Source organism: Crinia signifera, chromosome 4 (genome assembly GCF_055691185.1).
Source record: "Crinia signifera chromosome 4, ASM5569118v1, whole genome shotgun sequence".
In the NCBI taxonomy this organism is placed as follows: Eukaryota; Metazoa; Chordata; class Amphibia; order Anura; family Myobatrachidae; genus Crinia; species Crinia signifera.
Window position 1 is genome coordinate 215,756,646 of NC_139220.1, and position 22,825 is coordinate 215,779,470.

The 22,825-nt window shown below is 41.7% G+C and overlaps 1 protein-coding gene across 3 annotated transcripts in view; it reads left to right on the forward strand.

The window, feature by feature from the left end:
* The window catches only part of OTUD7A (OTU deubiquitinase 7A), a 260,840-nt gene that overhangs the window by 181,973 nt on the left and 56,042 nt on the right, over window positions 1-22,825 (forward strand). For all 3 annotated transcript variants that reach the window (XR_014473489.1, XM_083183759.1, XM_083183758.1), the window contains exons 7-9: window positions 2,978-3,079; window positions 3,633-3,760; window positions 7,885-7,997. Coding sequence is in view for 2 of the 3 variants with exons in the window: in XM_083183759.1 (XP_083039885.1) it covers window positions 2,978-3,079; window positions 3,633-3,760; window positions 7,885-7,997 (343 nt within the window). In the remaining variant the exon portion in view is untranslated. The remainder of the gene's footprint in view (window positions 1-2,977; window positions 3,080-3,632; window positions 3,761-7,884; window positions 7,998-22,825) is intronic.

Sequence of the window (22,825 nt, forward strand, 5' to 3'; positions counted from 1 at the left end):
CTGCTGATATTTTCAGTATTAAAATAAAGCTTTTATAGCTGTTATTTAAAAAAAAAACTAAGTTTAGGAAATTGCATATGTATATAAGAAAAGATACTGTATAGTAAAGAATGATTTGTGTGGACATTTTAAACTTTCTTTTACATAGTACTACAGGTTACAACTTGCACAAATGGGGGTAAAAAAATAATTTTCCATTTCATAGTAAGTTAGAATTCCTGAAATATAATGCTCTGACTGTTCTTTAAATTAAGAAATCAAAATGGAGAATTTAGGGGTTAAATTAGAAAAGATAGAAGACAGAATTTGCAAATTGAGTCCTTATTGAACGAGTGTGCATACACCGTATGGAATGCAGTCAGTGGATAGACAATGTCTATGTCGACAGTCACTAGGACAACCACTAATGGTTGACAGTGACTAGGTCGACACCTGAAAAGGGTCAACATACCTTAGGTTGACACAAGCTTATGGTCGACATAGGCAAGGTCGATAGTCAAAAGGTCGACATGAGTTTTTCTTGATATTTTTCAAAAATAGTCAGATTGAGGAGATGAGGTGGGGATGATGGAGCCGGGTAAGCAGCAGCTCACGCAGCGCCGTCCTCCCGTATGCTGTCCTCCCACCTACCAGCACCATCCTCCCGCTGCTCACCCTGCGCCGTCCTCCCGTCCAGTGTCCTCCCAGTGTCATCTGATTTGGCCACAGATTTAATAGGTATTGTCCGATCCATTCAGACAAATGCCATTCGGAATGGATCCGACTTTAATTAAATATACCACATATACGACCTTTCGACTGTTGACCTTGCCTATGTCGACCTTTAGCTTGTGTCAACATTTTGGCAGTGTCGACCTAAAGCATGTCAACCCTTTCCTGTGTTGACCTAGTCACTGTTGACCATTGTTATCTATACCGTAATTCTTTCTGTCTGGATTTATTATCCCAAAACATACGTAACTTTGTATTCCTATTCATGGCACATTTGTATTTGTATGTACAAATATGAATGTATACACCATCGACCAAATACAAATAGGAATCACCATTCAAAAGAATGGTGATTCCTAATGTAATAATTAGCGGTAAACGGCCGCTGATTGGCAGCCAAATACGCCGGGAAAATACACTTCATTTTCTGGGCCTATTTGGCAGAAGCCTGCACGGATCAGTGAGATCAGTGTAGGCTTCAGTGTAAAAAAAAATAGAAAAATAAATAAATAAAAACGGCGTGGCTATAACCAACCCCAGGCTCACAGAGCTGGTCCTGGTTTTAAAAAATCAGGGCCACAATCAAGTTTGGGTTCCCCTTATTTTTTTAAAACCAGCACCAGGCTCAATCAGCCAGCAGGGTAATGTCACTGCCGGGGACACTTATTATATAAGGTCCCGTGGCCAAAACATTATCCCCCTGACCGGCCAGCCCAGGCAAGGGGTCCTGGGGGAGTGGGGTCCCCCCCCCCAATGAAGAGGTCAGGCCCAGAAATTACCTGCCCAGGTACCTATGGAAGGGAATTATACTTACAAGGGTCCTCTGGCGTAGATAGGTCCGCTTCTGTCCATGTAGGCATCCAGGGGGTCTTGGCAAAAAAAAAACGAACCCCAATCCAAGCCGAATTGCAATAAGAGCTGCACTCTGTCTGTGTTTATATCCTTCGGCTCCTCCTCCCAAATGCCGCTATTGGCCGGATAGCGGCCTAGCGGCTCATGATTGGCCTTCCCTTCCTATACCTACTACAGATTGAGTATAACTTATACAAAATGCTCGGTACTAAAAGCATTTTGGATAACTGATTATTTTGTATTTCAGAAAATATTTTTATATTTCAATAAAAAATGATTTTTTACATAAAGTGTGGATATGTGTCTGGCAGTGTTAGTAGTAATCAGTAGCCGCTTTATCCTATTGCTACATGATATAATGTAATTAAGTCTCATATTCACAGCAGAGAATAGGGTCTGGATAGTATCATTAATAAATGTGAAAGCTACATTTACAATGTTTAATATAAATACAAGTTAATTTAAACTGTTCAAGTGAAATCACATTATACTACAAACATCTGTTTAGCCTTTTAAAAAAAATCTTCTGTGCTACAGACCAAATGGAAATGGCAATTAAATAATACAAATAGATGGCTATAACATTGCAGACACAATAAATTAATTAAATACTATTAGCTGGAAGGGTCAATCAGCCAATCAGAAGCCGGTACCTAGTGGAGCCAGCTATTAGCAGCATCAGTGAGGATATTCTGTCCAGCAGTCACGGCTCCTGACAAGCAAGTTTCTGACAGTCCGAATCAAATATCAAATACCCCCTATTTTTGCAATTTGAAATATGTGTGTTATTTTCTTATAGGCATGTGCATCATGGAAATGTAGATTATACACTAATTAAAAAGACATCATTACACCTCTACATCAGGTCTTGTTGTTTAAGGATAGAAAAATGTATTATTTGTACTATCATATCAAAGCCCTGGGTCAGGTTATATCTGACATATAAAGTATGACATTAAGTTCAGTGTCATAAGAATAGTTATGAAATAAAGAGTCGTCAATAACTAGGTCAACAATCTGTAGGTTGACACCAAATGGTTGACATGGATAAGGTTGACCAAAGTTTGACACAAGCCAAAGCTTGACATGGCAATAGTCGACAAGTGTTTTTCATGGTGTGTTTTGGTATAAATTGGTATATTGGTATATTTCATCACATAGACCCCAAATTAGTGTACTGCTTCACTTGCCTTGCTACCACTTTACTAAGCACACTTTACCGTTCCCGATCAGAGTCTGTGATGAGTAGAAAAAGTTAAACATTGCCATGTTGACCTATTGTCTGTGTGTCGACATTTTGTATGTGCGGACCTTGTTGATGTTGACCTCTTGACCAGATACCATCTACCACTATGATGCCTGTTGAATTTACCACCTTACAGTGTTTGTTTTGTGTATGTCTTCTGTCATCTAGGAAGGTTGAACTGGTGGTCTACAACATGCTCAAGTTGCAAACGTCTTCTGCCATTAGCTACAACGGGGGATGGGAATTGTCTATTACATGCTGCCTCTTTAGGTGAGACACTGTTATTGTTGCTGCTTTCCGTAGTAGTGTGTTTGATTTATTCACAGCATCTTAAGCTGCAGTTGTCACACACAGGACTGTCAGGAAAATGTTATTACTGTAATCACCACAGTTCCATTTTATACATTTTACAGACAAAGGGCCAGATGTACTAAGCTTCAAAAGTAAAAAAAATAGACAGTGATTAACCACCAACCAATTGGCTCCTAACTGCCATGCCACAGGCTGGGTTCAAAAAATGACAGGTAGGAGCTGATTGGTTGGTGGTTTATCACTCTCCATTTTATCACTTTTCAAGGCTTAGTACATCTCGCCCAAGGTATGTTCTGTAAGGAGTATCCTTAGCCTACACACAGATGAGGAAACCATTTTGTGGGATGTGCTTGTACTGTATGAGTAAAAAGTAGCCTATCAATTCACTAGGGATTAGAGACTTATTGCAGATCACACTTAGAGGAATGGACATATGTTAGTATCACAAGTGGAGTGGTACTTGTACTTATCAGTACATCGTCTTCCTCACCTCTCGTGCCTTGTCTTACAGGAATGTGGGGATTTCATGACCGAGACCTTGTCCTTAGGAAAGCACTTTATACCATGATGAGAAGTGGAGCAGAGAGGGAAGCGCTGAAAAGGCGGTGGAGGTGGCAGCAAACGCAGCAGAACAAGGAGGTATTGAGGTCTGATTGTTTAACTTCTGCTGCCTGAGACATTAAGACATCTTTATGAACCTTGCTAAGGGCACTTGTTTGCTACATGTGTTCCTTTCAGACACACAACACCATAATTAGACTCTAGTGGATTCCTCAGCATTTATATTTTGCTTTACCTTTCCGGTTAATTCATAACAACAGGCTCTAGAGCCTTTATGGATTTCTGCCAAGGTCACCCTGTAAGAACCCTCAAGAGCAACATCATTTAGTGCTGGTTCTCCATTTAAAGACAAAAAACAACCTAGACATCAATTACACTGCCATTGTAACAGGATAAATGAGTGCCACAAAATATAAATTATATCGTGCTCTCTTTGATCTCTGGTGAGATGTTAGTATGAGAAATGTGACTGGACTGTAAGTGACCATTACTGGATACCTATAGTGCATTGGGATATATAGACAAAGCTGCCCAGCATTTTTCTACTTGTAATGATTCAAAAATTCCCTCAAGATTCAGAAACACTGATGTTCAGTGAGACACGGACTTAGTTGAGGGGGAGAGAGAAGAACTTTGTATTTTCATTTATTTCTGTCTATTCGTGAGAGTTTCAGTTTTGTGGTAGTGCTCCTTATGGAATTGAACAACCAAAGAGAACCTTGCTTTTTTTGGTTTACAATATAAGGAATGGTTTAGAATGCCAATGGTTAAAATACTGATGCTGGCATCCTGAAGGAGGCAATCCTTACAGGGGTCAGGTCTTATTCTCTCTCAGCCCCCCTAACCCCTGTACCATGACACCTAAACGTAAACCCCCTGCCCTGCAGCCTTAACCCCCTCTCTGCAGCCTAACCCTCCCTCGCAACCTAACCCTAAGTCTAGTGCCTAAATCTAACACACACGCACACCCCCTTCCCCGTCAGCACACTAGCCAGCTCCGGTGACTTACTGATCAGGGTGCCGACTGTCGGTATTCTGACATCGGCATCCCGTCCCTTTCAAATATCCAGCGCCGGTGTTGACAGCAGTTTTGATGTCGGTGTAGTAAACGTTGACTTCATGACCGTCAAGATGCTGACTGCATCCCTATAGACACCCAGAGCAGTGCAACATTATTATACATGATCCTAACCATGCTGGGATGTTCTAAGATTGTTTAATACATGAGCCACATCTTTGTGAAAGTCTTTGCTTTCAATGTGAGTGCTGTACCTCATTTATCCATGTGTGTTTTATGCTTTTGTCCGCCATCTGCATGTACATAGGTTCATTTATAAGGCTTTTCATAATCCTGCAAGAGCCGAGTACTTGCTGGAAGAGAAGCAAGCCACTATTTGCTAAAATACACATTGACCCTTATTCAGATCTGATCGCAGTACAAATTTGTACGAAAAATGGGCACTGCAGGTGGGGCAGATGTAATATATGCAGAGAGAGTTAGATTTGTGTGAGTTATTTTGTTTCTGTGCAGGGTAAATACTGGCTGCTTTATTTTTACACTGCAATTAAGATTTCAGTTTCAACACACCCCACCCAAATTTAACTCTCTCTGCACATGCAGTGCACTTGGTTTTGCCCATTTTCCAAACAAATTTGTACTGCGATCAGATCTGAATAAGGGCCATTGTCGGACTGTGACCGCTGTCATGGAAACAAGTAGTTCCCCAAAAAAATGGATTCATTGTATACAATAAAACAATATGTTTTGCACCATGATGTTTAAGTTGTACCAAAAATGATTTTTTTTCTAGCTACAACAGTAATAATAGATGTAATATAGATGTATTGCTTTTATGTATTACATAATTAATTTGGACCAAGCAATAATACTGTATTCTTACTGTGCTTCCCTTATTGTCATACTTCGTGTACCTGGTCAAGGGAGAGGTCTTTTAAAAAACAAAACAAAAAAAAAACAGCACACTGGATTCAGTAGCGTGTCTTCTGTAGCAGTCTCCAGACTCATCCATCAACCAAATAGTGGCAATCCGGTGGGAAGCCAACTGGTGTAACGGGCAGCGTGCAGATAAGAAGCTGTATAAAGCCGTACCAATAAAATTAAATTGCCAGGCAAAACAAATTGGAATGGAGAGGAAAGTGAAGAGGAGGAGCAAGCAGAAAGTAGCAAGTTTGAATAAAAAATTCTGAGTCTGGATAGGAAGAAAACTGAAAATGATTGCAGGACAGTTTACACACAAATGGGAGAAGATTCCGAGGAATAGAAAATTCCAACTTTATTAAGTTTGCATCATATTTGTGTATTAAGAGAAAGTTATTCAATGGTATATTGGGAATGTAGTCAAAATGACTACATTTAAAATGTCAGTTATGATGTTGGCATTTTTAAATTATTGGCATGTGCAAAAATGTTGAGATGTGAAACGCTGACATTCTGTATGTATAGCATGTTAGGGTTAGGGTGCAGGAGAGAATGATAGGGTTGATCTGTTGGAGCAGAGCTTAGTGTTACATTATGAAAGGGGAGTTTAGTATTGGTTTATAGAAGGGGCATTAAGGATGGTATACTGAAGGGGGTTTAGGGTTGGTTGGGCCGTGCTAGGTTAAAATTAGGTTACAGAAGTAGAGTTTAGGGTTGGGCATCAGGAGGGGAGATGGGCATATGGATTTGGAGTTTACGGTTAGAGAAAAATAGTTCACTGTTGGGCTGTAACAGTGGAGGTTAGGGTTGGGCTACAGCAGTATTGGTTAGGCACTAGGGGGTGAATTAGGGTTGTGTTACGGGTGGGGAAGTAGGACACAAAGGATTACGCATACTCCTCGCCAGGAGCCCTCATCGGCAGAATGAATGTCTTCCTGGTCAGTTTCAGCAGTTTAAATGTTAACATGATGTATACTGGCAAAACATACCTAACCTGTTTATTGTCTGACACAGTCTTATACAGTATGCCTATATGGTAAGTTAACCATATTTTCATATTGTCCTACTGAAAGTGTCAAAATAAAATAATACACCATTAAATGAAAGGTAGTACAGGTTGAGTATCCCTTATCCAAATATCCGTTATACAAATTAAGGGGGTATTCAATGTCAGGGGAACGGCTCGACAGCCGTGCCCCTGTCCCGTTCGCGCTTTGCTCGACTGGAGCTCGGCGGTCGGGATTCAATGTCCCGGCCGCCGAGCGGCGAGAAAGGGGCGTGGCCGCGAGTTGAGGATTGAAATAGACAAGCTCCGGCCGGGAGCTCGCCTATTTCCGTCTTTTCTCGGCAGAACGAGCCCGATAGCTTGTCGGGAGATGTCACGACAAGGAATGAATACCCCCCTTAATCTGAAAACCATACATTCCAGAAAGTGAATTTTATTTTATTTTTTTGCTAAAAACCTACATCCCTAACAGCAATACCGAGGACATGATAAGCTGGCACTAATTATATGTGCAAGGACATGATTGTTTGGCATTCAAATTCAGTGTCTGAGATTGTACACAAACTTTGTTTCACGTTTTTGAAACCTTGTTTTATGCACAAATAAATATATTTGTGTGTATTTCATGTGTTTGATGTGTTTGTACAACATAAATGCAAGATACCACAAGATACATCATTGAAATATAAAAATATTCTGAAATATGGAAAAATCAGTTACCGAAAATTCTACTGGTCCCAAGCATTTTGGATAAGGGATACTCAACCTGGTATTATGCTATTTTATTAACTGAGGTTTTTTTTTTTTGTCAATTAAGAAAATAATTCTTAAATGGACAATTCCTATAACCACACACACACAAAAATAAATAAAAGTAAAATAAATCCCATTCAGAGAATACTAAAAAATAAATATTTATGGTACCTTGTCAGGAGTTTTAATATAAAGAAACTGAATTATAGATGGTGCTATTGAAAAATATATCTATGTGACCAGTAATTGTGTTTTCCCTTGCTGTTAGCTTCAATTATAAATAGTCTTTATGCACAAAGTAATGTTTTAACCACTATTGGAGATCATAACTACAGTAGCAATATGTACCAATGATTTTCTTCTCTGAGCATTGTAATGTCAGTGCAATACCTTATGATACCCCGCCACAATATGACTATATGACTTCAATATAACTCATTTGTCTGTATGCTTCACATATACGGAGAAATTGATTTAAACTAATGCCATTGACTTTCCTTACAGTCTGGACTGGTTTATACAGAGGATGAGTGGGAGCGAGAATGGAATGAGTTGCTCAAGTTGGCCTCGAGTGAGCCTCGTACACACTTTAGCAAGAATGGGGGCTCTGGTGGTGGGTAAGTTTAGAACACCTTCTCTTGTAATAAAATCACCTTGAAGAGAATGTATGGTGTCTTAGGTAATGGAATCAATCTGCAAGTTATATGTAGTCAAACTTCTCTAACAGACTTCACTATATGCCAATTGCAGATGTATCCTAATATATCTTTGCTGTAGTCATGCCAAACAGCCTCGCTTAGCACGCCAGATCGCGTAACAATGTTCTACCACCAGGTGTCTCTTTTGCCGAAATGCGTCTTACTATAAACGCAATGTAATTAGGATACATGAGGAGACTGTGCTGGTTCATTTGATTTATGGTACTTGTATATCTGTGTGTGAACAAGTCTCTCGATCTGTAGTATGAACCTCTAAAAGTATAGATGAATCTTGTACCCCACTGTTCATCATTGTGGGCACGAATACCACATGATATAACTCACCCAGTCACCGGCATTTGGAGCCCCCCTTGTCTGTGAGGTCTGCACCAGCAACTTTGAAGGCCACTCTCAGCACCGGGAGACGTCTCTCACCTCTTTGCAGGGAACTCCAGTACTGGGATCTCGAATGCGACTGATAGGTCACCCAGCAGACGCATTTGAGATCCCGGTACTGACGTTCCCCGCAAAGAGGTGAGAGACCTCTCCCAGCGCTGAGAGTGGCCTTCAAAGACGCTGACGTTGCTGCAGACCCAAAGGGCCAAAGCTCTGACTGCTGTTGGCTGAGAGGACCTGGCTCCTGTGCACACAGTTCATTTCTTGGTACAAAAACTGATTGGACATCAGACACGCAGTGGGACAACCATTATGTGTGCATAATTATACATTTTTTTATGAAGTAAAGTATATCACCTAAGTGCCCTTATGCACTTATTTTCACTACTGTTTGCAATTTGTCTTAAGACCTAATGTGAAGGTCTTGTGTGTGTGGTGGGCTGCACTAGTGGAATATCTGCACCTGTTTTGAACCAAATTTACTATAAATTGTCTGCTGCAGACCTCACAGACCAAGGAGATACCGGTGACCGATTGACTTATTTGTTTTATATTATGTGGTATTGGAGTCCACACTGATGAACAGTAGGGTACAAGATGAATCTATAATTTTAGAGGTTCATACTAAATTACACTTATTTTAAATAAAGACGATATTACACTATGAAGTGCTTCCTTCTGTTCCACTTTGTAGATTTCCATTGATTCCGTGAGGATCTGAAAATATTGCTATGGGGTAAAGCTCCAATTTCGTTTGTGACCTAGAGATTATATATGAAGACTCAGCTGGAGTCTTTTATATAAAGGAAAGACTGAAACCTAAACTATTTTGCACTCCATAGGCAGTGGCGGCTCCTGCTATAGGGCTGCAGGACTGCTCCATTTGAAATCAGACTGTGTAAAGCTCCTGTGCTTCTTCCCCCCGCAAAGACACAGACAGCCAGCACCAGAGCTCCGGAAGTAGGGTGCACCCCCTCACCCATTCATCACAGGTGGTGTGCGCGTTCATGGCGGGAGGGGATGCTCGCTACCTCTGCAGCTCTGGTGCTGTCTGTCTGTGTCTCTCCTCTCACCAGGCTCCATGTGTCTTGTGTCTCTATTCCCACCAGGCTCCATGTGTAACCTCCTCTCCTGTGGGGAGGCATTCAGCATGTAATAGCTTACTATTGGAAGTTGCGGTACTTATGTACTAACTGGGCTGCCGATTTTGAAATCGGGTCCATCGCATCGCATCCGACCATATCGCATGCGATGTGATGGACCCGATTTTTCAATAGGATTCAATGTTAAAATGGACTGAGTCCATTTTAACATGGAATTCAATGGGAAAAGGGGTCCTTTTCATACCCCTACTATCCAAGTGGGCATGGAGTTGGATATAAACCTGTGGCGAGCGCAGCGAGCCACCGAGCCTGAAGCGTGGCGAGCGTAGAGAGCCCCGCGAGGGGACACAGAATACCGTCCCTTCGCGGGGCTCGCTTCGCTCGCCACGCTTCGGGCTCGGTGGCTCGCTGCGCTCGCCACAGGTTTATATCCAACTCCATGCCCACTTGGATAGTAGGGGTATGAAAGGACCCCTTTTTTCCATTGAATTCCATGTTAAAATGGACTCAGTCCATTTTAACATTGAATCCTATGGAAAAATCGGGTCATCGCATGCGATATGGTCGTATGCGATGCGATATCGCATCGCATCTGATTGTATGCTTAAGTTAAGGAATACAATCAAAATCGGCAGCCCAGATAATACATAAGTACCGAAGTTGCTACTGCTCATCATACACAGGACTGGAAACCCCTCCCCTTCTTGGGCTGCCAGTACGTGATGTAATGACAGCAATAGCTTCCAACAGGAAGCCATTTATGTGCACATCACCAGAGCTACAGTGCTTCCAAGAGCTGCTGTCTGTGCAGCCCAGGAGAAGCAAATCCTCTGCAGTGAGCATGCCCAGACTTTAGTGAGTCACTCAGAGTGATACAGCTGAAGGAAGGTATGCATTGCACCAGAGAGGTGCATGGAGGTTTTTTATTTTAATAATATTTGAGCCACTGTGAATAATATTTTTTAAAACTGTTATTTGATTGTAAATCTTTATTAGCAGTATAATTTTGTGTACTTTAATTAATATTAAAGTTATTAAAAGTGTGTATTTTGCTCTGTACCTGTGTTTGGATGCATATGAGTACATCATGTATTTATAGTAAATGCACAGGAACACTGGTACAGAGCAAATCAAACTAATAACCTGCAAACGTATCATGACCATTTGCAACGAGCAGTACCCAGAAAATTGCAGCCCCCCTTAAGTCTAAAGGCAGGAGCCGCCACTGTCCATAAGGGATATTTAGTTAGGGGCTCTTTTTTGTCTAGTTGAAAAAACTGCACTTTTAGGTTAAATTTAGATCTGACCTATTCAAATAAAGTACCATATTTTCTACTAGTCAAAAAGAACAGCAGTCGAAAAACACATGGATCAGTGAATTACTCGCCAATCCACAAGTTTTCAGCTAAATTGCAGGCGTTTTCATGTGTTGTTTTTTTTTGTCACTTTTCGCCACTGCCAATTTGGCTTGTGAATTCAGTTACTCACAATGCACCACTTTACTGAAATAGGGAAAAAATAAATAATACTTTTCCAGCGTTAGTATGCAGCTGTCACACCGGGTTGAATTAACCTCCATATATTTCTTTTTGCATCTCTCTTTAGATACAGCTCATTTGTTTTTCTTAATTAGCTCTTTATTATAAGTGTATGGTCATGTAAACTATATGTACTCTAGGATAGAGAATGCCCATATTGATTGTCAGCACTTTTCAGAGTGTGTATGTTTATCATATCTTTAACCAGAATGAGGCTGATTCTGTGGCTTCTCACATCTGTTGCCTGTGTCTGACGCTGCAGCATTGGATCACCATTGTGACTTTTGCATGTGCCAGCAGACCTCTGCCCAAACATAAGATTGCTGAGAGTATCCAGCTGCCAAAGTCCAGGAAAACAATGCAGTCTCTGGCTTCGGCACACCATATGGAAACAATCCAGCGTTTTCAATTTTCCTCTCCTTGTTGCTGCCCCAAAACTGATTGACAACCCGCAGCTTCTCCCATACTGGGACTGGAGATGCGGCAGCATTGCGGCACATTCATACTCCGGTGCAGGCACAGTAATTAAAAAACAAAACAAAAATATTAGATTGCTGTGACCAAATCAGTCAAGAGCTAACTGCTACTGCTAGGGCAGTACAGATGGTGTAATGGTTAGCATTACTGCCTCACCGCACTGAGGTCATGAGTTTGATTTCCACAATGGCCCTAACTGTGCAGAGTTTGTATATTCTCTTAGTGCTTGCGTGGGTTTCCTCAGGGTACTCCGGTTTCCTCCCACAATCCAAAAATATACCGGTAGGTTAATTGGCTCCCAATAAAAATTAACCATAGAATGTCTGTGTCTGTGTGTGCGTGTACATGTGGTAAGGAATATAGATTGTAAGCTCCACTGGTGCAAATATTTTCTGTAAAACTGCTGCAGAACATGTGTGTGCTATATAAATAATGGGTAATAAATAAGGAGTTAGGTTATTGTTTGCTGAGGGTTACATCACATCCCTGCCATTTGCATCATTTTGCTTTAGTAAGTATTAGCAAAAAAAAGTTAAAAAGTCCTTTTTTTTAAATAAAAAAAGCCTGCAAGAATGCATAGAAATTGACTCACAAATAATCTCAAGAGTTAAATATAACCCTGTAACTGATCTTTCATTTGACAATTGATTAGACTATTTTTTATACTTGTCACCATATATGTAAATAAGAAATATTTAATGACAATACTGCATTGAAAACCAGAGTGTTGAGATAAATCTCCTTTAGCAGCTTCCGATTGAGCAGATACTTATGAATGACATTTCCGAGCTTGCCGGGAAAACCTAATATTATGCAAAACAACCTGCAATGCAAATTGTAAATTAAATAAAAAGCTACCGCAGTGACTGCTCATCAAATAAAAGTGCATTGTATCACAGTAAATCAAGTGTAATTGCTTAGAATGCAGATTTCTTAATTACTATTATACAGTGAAGTATTCCTGCTTATGACCAATTCCAAATGGGACTGTTTTACCCAGATAAGAAATATTGTATAAATTCTGCATATGTGATAACAGTGTGACTGACACATACCATGTAGCCTAAAGCTATTGATAAAAGGAATATGTATAATAAGATAAAAAAAATATATTACTGCCTAACTGTTATTTTTTGCTGGATATAGCGATTAATGATGGATTGTCATTATTCAGGTACCCACTTAAAGCCTGTTTTTATCACCCGAAAATGGACCCGCGTTCGGGCAAATATGTATGGGATCCCCATGTGTTATCGTGGGTCCTGGTGGCTGCTTTTAATGATTATGCTTAGCTTGCCTGATCAGCATAATGCCCAACTGTAAAAGTGTTTAAAAGTAAAAAAAAAAAAAAAAACGTGGGTAACCTCCCCACCCCCCTAGCGTAACCAGGCACAGTACTCTTTGAGCCGGGCCTGGATTCGCAAATAAGGGTAAAAAAGTGTTGGGGTATTTATGAAACCAGCACGAGGCTCTTGGACCAGTGCTGGTTCCAAAAATACAGAAGAGAAGACAATACAATACAAAAGAAGAGTAGGTACATAAGGAAAATTAAAGATCTGGCGCCACATTTCCTGCAGATCAACATTTTCCCAATTCCAGAACTACAACCATCGGATAACTTTGACAATAAAACATACATGGAAATGGTATCTTGAGCTGACAGTTCCACTATTATTATTTTTTATTAGAAGACTGTAATTGAAGTTCTACATGTGCTACAGTGGATTCCATGTTTGTATCAATTACTGTATATTACAGAACACACCAATGACATGTGTGACAAAACATCTGCTCATGCGAAAAAAAGCCAGTACTTTTATGCTTATGTAACAACAATAACTATAGCGTGTACATGGCAGCCTGGTATTGTTTCTTTTTTTACAAAAATAATTTGCAAAGCACCAAATAACTTTATTGATCAAAAAATAAATAAAATAGTGTGCCCCAATGTAAATCAAACCGGCGACAAACTGTAGCGCAGCGCATGCCAGTGTCTGTGGCATTAGTTTTTTATTTGTCACAATAAATGTCTGCCAATCAGCAGGCGGCGCTAGGAATGCTCCATTGAGTCATGTCATGTGCTGTACTGTTTAGGAAGAGCGACATCTGGTGGTCAGCAAGTAGTATTGCAGGTTACAATGCCAACATTACGTTATGTTTATAACAAAATTTCTAATTGGATTTATATCGATTTGCGTAGTGGCCGCTGTGCGGTATGCAGCCACAAAGTATGAGGACACATCTGTATATATATATATTGTAAATACTATGTGGCTGATGCAGAGTTCATTGCAAGTTGTCTGTATGGGATACATTCAAATGACAGACGGTCAGGATGCTGGTGACACCGGTATACCAAAGGAGTTATTCCCGATAGAGATCCGGTAAGTATACTTACCCTCCCCCTGACCCCACAAACATACCTTCTAGTAGCCTAACCCTAACCCCCCCTTCTAAGTGCCTAAACCTTACCCCCGTCCGTGGCTCCTAGTCCTAACCTTCCCCTCCCCGCAGCTTAACCCTATGTCCCTCCCACTAGCGCCTAAACCCCCCTTCCCCAACCTGAATCTATTCCTTTCAGCGTACTCACCCATCTAGATGTTGGCTGTCTGTATTCCGGCGTTGGTTTTGTGAATCTCTCAAAGTTCCTATGCTGGTACCCCGACTGCCTTCAGAAAGCTGGCGTTAGAACTTTGAAGATTCAAAATGACAATGACCAGAAAACTGACAGCAGGCGTCCTGATTGGTGAGTATGGTAAAATGAATGACAGCATCATGTCCGTTTTTATTCTTGAATTGCATGCACAGAACTAAACAGACACACAAACATATACTGTACACATATACTAGCCAGCACACAAGACTTATAAATCAGCTTCAATTAAATTGGATTGCTTTCCTTTCCTCATTTGCCCTCCTTGATTGTAACAAATGCAGTGTAACATGCACCTAGCTGAGCTTTGAGTGGGTTGCTTAATGGTTCGTGATGCCTGTTTTGCACACAGTAGATAAGGATTTGGAATGATAGCACTATGTTCTGAGTCACTGGATGAATCATGCCAATTGGTGGTCTTCATCTTTTCAGTGCTTCACACTCCTACTCACACCAGGCCCACTGCTTGCTATGACCTGGCAATTGCACTTTACCTTGTTAATCATATCTCAAACAAATATGGATTCAAAACAGATGAAATGCAGAAAATGTTTTAGCATATCTAAAATGTATGCTAGTGTGGCTGAAATTTCATAGATCGTTATCTATATGGCAAAATGATTATTTTCTAGATTGATCTGAGTGATCTAGATGTGTGGCTATAAATATACAGTATGCCGTTGTTTTCTGTGATTGGTATTCAAAGGACGCAAGGGCTGGTTGTTTGAATATGGTGCAGTGAATGCAGGGGTTTGCAGGCAGACACACACTCATAAGTATACACATTTAGCAAACGGATCACAAAAGTTTGCAGATCAATCACTTTTGCAATTAATATAGGCCAAACTATAGCACTGTATGTTACCAATAGATAGTGGGGTATTCAATTGCACTCAATTCGATTGTCCCAATCACTTTTCTCCCAAACAAAATGGACTGAGTTTTGACTGATGGTCATTATTGGGCTATCAAATTCAAGACCGTTTTATTTACCATAGAAAAATGTTCAAAGCTCCTTGTCAGGGATAAGAATCTCGGAGGGCTGCTTATTGGGTATTATGCTTCATGTGCCCAAGGCATGCGAAGTAGAATCCCAGATAAAAAAAAACAGCGAATCAGTTAGTTGTGGTAAATTACAGCAGCTAATTGAATATCCCCCTGCCCAATATGCCTTCAATATTAAACATTTGCGCCTGTAACCAAATTTGAGAGCTTTTTCTTCTTAGATTAATTCTGAGATTTAAATTTGATATTTGGCAATTCATTTAAGCATTATGGGATAGATGTATGAAGCAGTGATAAGGGAGGAGAAGTGAGCCAGAAGAGAAGTGGCCCATGGCAACCAATCAGCACTGAAGCAACATCTATAATTTACTTAATATAATATTATACAGAGCAGCTGATTGGTTGCCATGGGCCACTTTTCCTCTGGCTCACTTCTCCTCCCTTATCACTGCTTCATACATCTACCCCAGTTACAATTTACAAATATTCCAACTTATTAATTCACATTGCATAACAAAAACTATTCACAATACATATATTTGTGGCCCCATAGCAATATTTTGAAAGGGATGTTTCTAGGAGATAACTCTATGCAGCTGTTGTTCGTTGTGCACCTCCTAGAAGTGTCCTAGTTCATTATATGCCTGATAGGGCAGTATTCAATTAAAAAAAATTCGCCATGCATGGCAAGAGATTTTTTCTCTCGCCATGCACTCGCCCTGTTCCGGAGGGCTCGCTGCCACTCCTGCTCCCTCTATTCAATGTGGTTAAGACTTGCCGCCACTCGCGGCGAGTCTTAACCCCTGCAGCGGACGAGCGTCCGCAGCAGGGAGCTGGCAGGGAGCCGTGGGACGGTGGCAGCCAGGGAGATTAAAGTCTCCCTGGCTGCCCCAGAACATATGTGGAGGGGAGGTGGGCTCCCCGGGACCCAGGCAGCACATGCTGCCCCCCCCTATAGCCAGCGGGGGACCCAGTATTCACTGCACCCGATCGTACATATGTAATGATCGGATGCAGTGAATATATGAATATCTAATGAGCGGCTCGAGAGCTCCGGCCCCCTGCTGGCTGCTCTGTGTAAAAAAATATATATATATATATATTTTTTTTTTAAATTAAATATATATTCATGTGCTATAAGCACATGAATAAAAATAACATGCCCCTTCACAGAAAAAAAATCCTGATTTTTTTACACCAAAATTTAAAAAAAACACCTTTTAGTTTAAAAGTTCACATTCCAGCTCTCCATGAAAAGATGGAGAATTGCTACACGGAGAGAGACGGCGAAAATCACTTAGAAAGACGGCGAATATTTCACATTGAATAGGGTTGCTCGCTTTTGGAGAGCAAAATGCTCCATCCAAGGCGAAAAAAGCACAAATTCGCCATAAAACAGGGCGAATTTTTCTCATTGAATACTGCCCATAGTGTTGCCCTAATTTATGTTATTCCCAATAGTAGTGCCCTAACTCAAGTTATGCCTAATATTAGTACCTTAGTCCATTTTATGTCCCAGAAAATTGCCCTCTTAACTATACCACAATGTCCACAGTTATATCACACTGTAATGCCCCAATTTCACAATATGTCCAATTATAGTTCTGCTTGTACACATTGGGCCTTATTCTAGTTCACTCTTAGAGGCAAATTCCTTCATAGCTGGACAAAACCATGTGCACTGCAGGTGGGGCAGATGTTACTTGTGCAGAGAGAATTAGATTTGGGTGGGGTTTTTCTTCAAAGTGAGATCTATATTGCTGTGTAAAAATGTAGCAGCCAGTATTTTCCCTGCACAGAAACAAAATAACTCACCCAAAGCTAAATCTCTCTGCACATGTTACATCTGCCCCACCTGTAGTGCACATGGTTTTGTCCAGCTAAGAAGGAATTTCACTCTAAGAGTGAACTAGAATAAGGCCCATTATGCCACAAAGTGCCCCCATATCAGTATCCCCAGTACATATTATGTCACATTAATGTGCCCAAAGTTTATTTCATGACACTAAAGAGCCTCATGCTCATATTGTGCCATATTACAGTGTATGTGAGGTGAAATGGGAATGCTAGCGGTGGATCATCAGCGTGAAGCATTACTGAGGTGGAGGGAAAGAGAACATCATATATATGAACCCTGTTGAGTTTCAGGTTGGGCAGTGGGCCAGACCAAATTGTTTAGCATCCCAGAAATTTAGTAGACATATATATATATGGCCTAGGTATGGGCCCCAAAAGTCTCATGGGTCCATAGCCATGGCACCTGCTGCACCCACTATAGCTACGCATATGGCAGTATCCAAAAATATACAACTTTGCCAAGAATATCAGGAAATTAATATTGGGGGTTATTGAGAGGTGATCGCTGTTGTTCAAATTTGCAATCCTGTCGATTATCGAATGGCTGCTCATGTGTATGGATCGTAGCGCACATGCACAAGCCAAAATAGCTACAGAATTATCGAAAATATCTAATCGCAATTTGACGGAGTGGAAGTGGTACCACGGAGTGCTAACCAGCTGTGTTCTGGGCATGTCAGCAGTCGTTTTCTGGGAGGGTATGTGACGTCAGCTCCGGCACAGATCAGCCTAAGGGTGCAATGTATTAATATGCATCGCCGCCCGGCCGCCGCGATGCCAGCACTTATGTACTAACATATGCGGCTGGCATCATGGTGTGGTGACGGAGCCCCCCCCCCCCCCCCCCGCGCGATACCTGTTATGTGGTGTGCGTGGGGTCTCCATCACCTCCTGGGCACCTCCTTCTCCCCTCACGCTGGGGACAGCTAAGCAGCCTGTCACCGGCGCTTCCTCCTCCCCCTGCAGCCGGAAGGACGTCCGGCTCCTTTACTAGGCGGAGGAAGGGTTTACCTTCCGGGTCCAGGAGGACCTGATGCAAGGTAAGCCAGAGGGAGCGGGAGAGGAGGGTCGGCAGAGGCGGGGGGTTGGCATCGGGCAGCGATAGAAGCCCATAGGCTTCTATAGGGTATTGCCACCCAAAGGTGGTGATACCCTGCCCTGCGGTAACGTGGCGGCGGTGTTTTAGTACCTATGAAAATGCGGTAAAATGGGGGGGGGGGGGGTTACCGCATTTTCAGCTTAATACATCCCGCCCTGATTCTGTCACAGAGATGTGGAAGGGTCAGAGCTTCTCCCATTTTCACAGACAGGGAAAATCATTAGCTGGTGAGTGAGTTGCATATGTATTCGCAGATAACAGGGAATAGTGATTCATTTGCACTTCTCTCGCAGATTTGCACAGGTGGGTTTACTTTCTGTTTGGGCGGCTGCTATGTACTCGCAGTCATCTGCAAATTTGCAGATTAGTGATCAGGTCTGAATTAGGCTAGGCCCATAATACTTACAGTTCCATTTTAATGCTCAGCATGTTCCAGTTCTTTAAAAAAACTCCATCTCTCCATCTTTGGGCCTTTAAAATGTCAATGGGGATGAGCTGCTGTTATAACATGATCAGCCATTCCATTGCTCTGAGTGACAGCAAGTGTTTTCTGTATCAGTGAAGTGAAAACAAACCAAGAAGTGAAGAGGGTCACAGCTGCTGTGTGATGAAGAAATAACGCTTCAGAATAACCTCAGAAATGACCTCTGACATTTCAGCTAACCAATATCATAAGTACATAGATGTCCTATTCGAATTTATAATTAAACTTCCATGAACATTCTTGATTTACGTTATCAAAAATACAATTCTATAATGTTTTACATTGGAAAGATTTTTTCTCTTTTATAGACATATAAAGTAGCTATATAAAATGTGCCCTTATCTAATGTCAAAGTGTTCTCTGTTATTTGTTTTCATTTGATAATTAAACTCCTCCTCATGTAGCTAAATACTGTGCGATTCTGACTAACTTTCTGTTCGATTTTGACTATATATAGTCAAAATCAAGAGCCCAAATTGCATTGTGTGTCCACAGCTTTAGGCAGATTCTTTTGAATTTTTGTGTTAGGCCACAAAGAGCCAGATTCAGTTAGGTGCTGGAGGGAAGAAGCCATGTTATACTTCAAATGGAACACATTTAAAATGTGTGTAATAGTTGGGAACACTACTGCCTAGCAGGTACTAATTTCCTGGGCTTGGGCCTCGTTGATCCTCCTTGAAGTTGGAAGTAAATCAGGAGTCTCCCAGACATTATGGCAGAATAGGCTATTTCTATAAACTATATACTGAGCAACCATGGAATAAAGGCAGAATCTACACCTTGCAGCTATTGAGTCTTTGGGGGGAATTTACTAAGATGGGTATTATATTTCAAATTGGGATGTTGGTATGGGCAACCAATCAGAATCTACTTATTTATTTAGATAATATATAGTATCGGATTGGTTGCCCATAGCAACATACTATCTAAAATAGTACTCCCATCTAAAGGCACTGAGCCGATTTTGGTCCGATTTCGGACAATTTCGGACAATTGCGACCAATCAGGCCATTGAATCGGACCATATTGGCTGTCCCTGACATGCCGTCGGGTCCGATGCGCGGTCCCGTGTGCATCGGACCTGTGTCCTTATCTTATGTCAAAGTGTTCTCTGTTATTTGTTTTCATTTGATAATTAAACTCCTCCTCATGTAGCTAAATACTGTGCGATTCTGACTAACTTTCTGTTCGATTTTGACTATATATAGTCAAAATCAAGAGCCCAAATTGCATTGTGTGTCCACAGCTTTAGGCAGATTCTTTTGAATTTTTGTGTTAGGCCACAGAGCCAGATACAGTTAGGTGCTGGAGGGAAGAAGCCATGTTATACTTCAAATGGAACACATTTAAAATGTGTGTAATAGTTGGGAACACTACTGCCTAGCAGGTACTAATTTCCTGGGCTTGGGCCTCGTTGATCCTCCTTGAAGTTGGAAGTAAATCAGGAGTCTCCCAGACATTATGGCAGAATAGGCTATTTCTATAAACTATATACTGAGCAACCATGGAATAAAGGCAGAATCTACACCTTGCAGCTATTGAGTCTTTGGGGGGAATTTACTAAGATGGGTATTATATTTCAAATTGGGATGTTGGTATGGGCAACCAATCAGAATCTACTTATTTATTTAGATAATATATAGTATCGGATTGGTTGCCCATAGCAACATACTATCTAAAATAGTACTCCCATCTAAAGGCACTGAGCCGATTTTGGTCCGATTTCGGACAATTGCGACCAATCAGGCCATTAAATCGGACCATATTGGCTGTCCCTGACATGCCGTCGGGTCCGATGCGCGGTCCCGTGTGCATCGGACCTGTGTCGGGTGGTCGGACCTGCTGGGCGTCTGACCACCCGACCTTGGACCTCCCTTCTGGCGGCGAGACGGGCGGGTAGCAGGGATTCATGCGATCCGTCACAACAAATTGTAACAGATCACGCGCGTCCCTGCCAGCCGGGAAGGTCCCAGCGGCTCGCAGGGTATCGGGTGTCCGTACACTGCTGCAAGACATCGCAGCAGTGTATGGGCACCTTTAGTAAATTTCCCCCTTTGTGTCTAAGGGGGAGATTTATCAATGTTTGGAGAGATAAAGTACTGACCAATCAGCTTCTAACTAATCCTTCCAACACGGCTGTAAAATGACAGTCAAAGGGGGATTGGTTGGTACTTTACAGGGTAGCTCTTCCCAAGCTTTAATAAATCTCGGTACTTGTTTCCTAGAACGGCCACAACGATTTAGATCGTTGTGGTCGTAAGATAAAAAATCGGATCGATCGCATCGCATGCAATTTGGTCGCATACGATGCGACCGATCCGATCGGCCGATTTTTCACCCGATTTTTTTTTTTTTTTCACCAGATTTTTTTAAATTGCCCCCCAAATGTTAATAAGTGTGCTAGACCCCACGATAGACGTGAACCCGAAGCGTGGCGAGCGCAGCGAGCCCGCGAGGGGCGGCGGTGCGCGTCCTCCGACCTTTTCATTCCCCTACTATCCACTAGGGCGTGGAGTGAGAATATAATAGTGTGGCGAGCGCAGCGAGCCACCGAGCCCGAAGCGTGGCGAGCGCAGCGAGCCCCGCGAGGGGACGCGTTTAACTTCACAAGTATACGCGTCCCCTCGCGGGGCTCGCTGCGCTCGCCACGCTTCGGGCTCGGTGGCTCGCTGCGCTCGCCACACTATTATATTCTCACTCCACGCCCTAGTGGATAGTAGGGGAATGAAAAGGTCGGAGGACGCGCACCGCCGCCCCTCGCGGGCTCGCTGCGCTCGCCACGCTTCGGGTTCACGTCTATCGTGGGGTCATGGCAGGCACATAAAAAATGTGAAATGGGTCATATTGGCCCATTTCACCTTTTTTATCATTTTTCCCTATGTGAGATGGACTTAATCAAGTCCATCTCATCTTGTGCCATTATAATGGCACAAGACCGACCGATTTCAATGTTAAAAGATTTTTTAACATTGAAGTCTATGGAAAAATCGGGTCAATCGGTCGGTCGCATCGCGGCCGATTTTAATTGGTCGCGACCGACCGATTGACCCGATTTCTGTCAATCAAAGTGAAAAAATTGTTAAAAATCGGCCACATCGTGAGGATCGTGTCCCTTAATTAAGAGCCACGATCACTCACGATTGTGGCCGTTCTAGGAAACAAGTACCTAAATCTCCCCTAAGCCTTTCAGTTACATCTCTCATATTACTTTCTAACTTTCTAATGTTGGAGAATTTTTATTGGAATAAAAGAAATAAACACACTACAACTAAAATGCCAATATTTGAACAGTTCAATGTTCAAAGGGAAAATAAAATATTGTATACACTGGGAAAAGATGAATTGCCTTCATTAACTGCCTGTAGTCTGTCATGTACCCCTGGGTGCAGTTGAACAATAACACACATAATATGGCAAAATGTACACAGTTATATGTGTTCTATTCTAATAGCATGGAGTGCTGTGCCAGGCAATTCAGGTTTGTACAGAAATCCGTAGTTCACTTTAGAAGTACTGAAAAACTTGGAAACGCAGGACATTTTGTTGATACAGAAACACACTGAAGTCCAGAATGTGCACATAAACAACCTAGAATAACCTGGACAATCATCAGAAGTTCTTCAGGTATTTTTGAAGCACAAATATACAGGAGTTCATAGCGGAACAAATCAGGACCAGGAATCCAGGAATGACACATTAGTGACATGCAAAGAGAAAAAAACAATTACATTATGAATTAGAATTGTAATACATTTTGCAAAAATAGAGATTTTTTTTGCATAATCTTGTTGAGGGTTATGGACTTAACCACGTCCAGGTATCCTCATTGGATAAATCCCTAACATTCTAATGGTTCAAGTCTAGGGTGTGAGACACCCTCAAAAACAGCCAAGCTAACCCATAAATAAAGTAAATGAAGTGTTAAAGAGTTAGAAAAAAGCAGCTACTGCATATGAGTGTTATAGAGGTGAAAGTTAAGCACAGGTATACACACATTTCACACGAGCCCCCTGGATACTGTGGGCCTACATCGCACATTCTGCAACCATTTTCAATATTTACCCTCTGTAGTCCCATGTCGCCAGCAGCAGCACTGCAGAACCCATCGGGAAAATGGCATGGCTGACAATTTCCC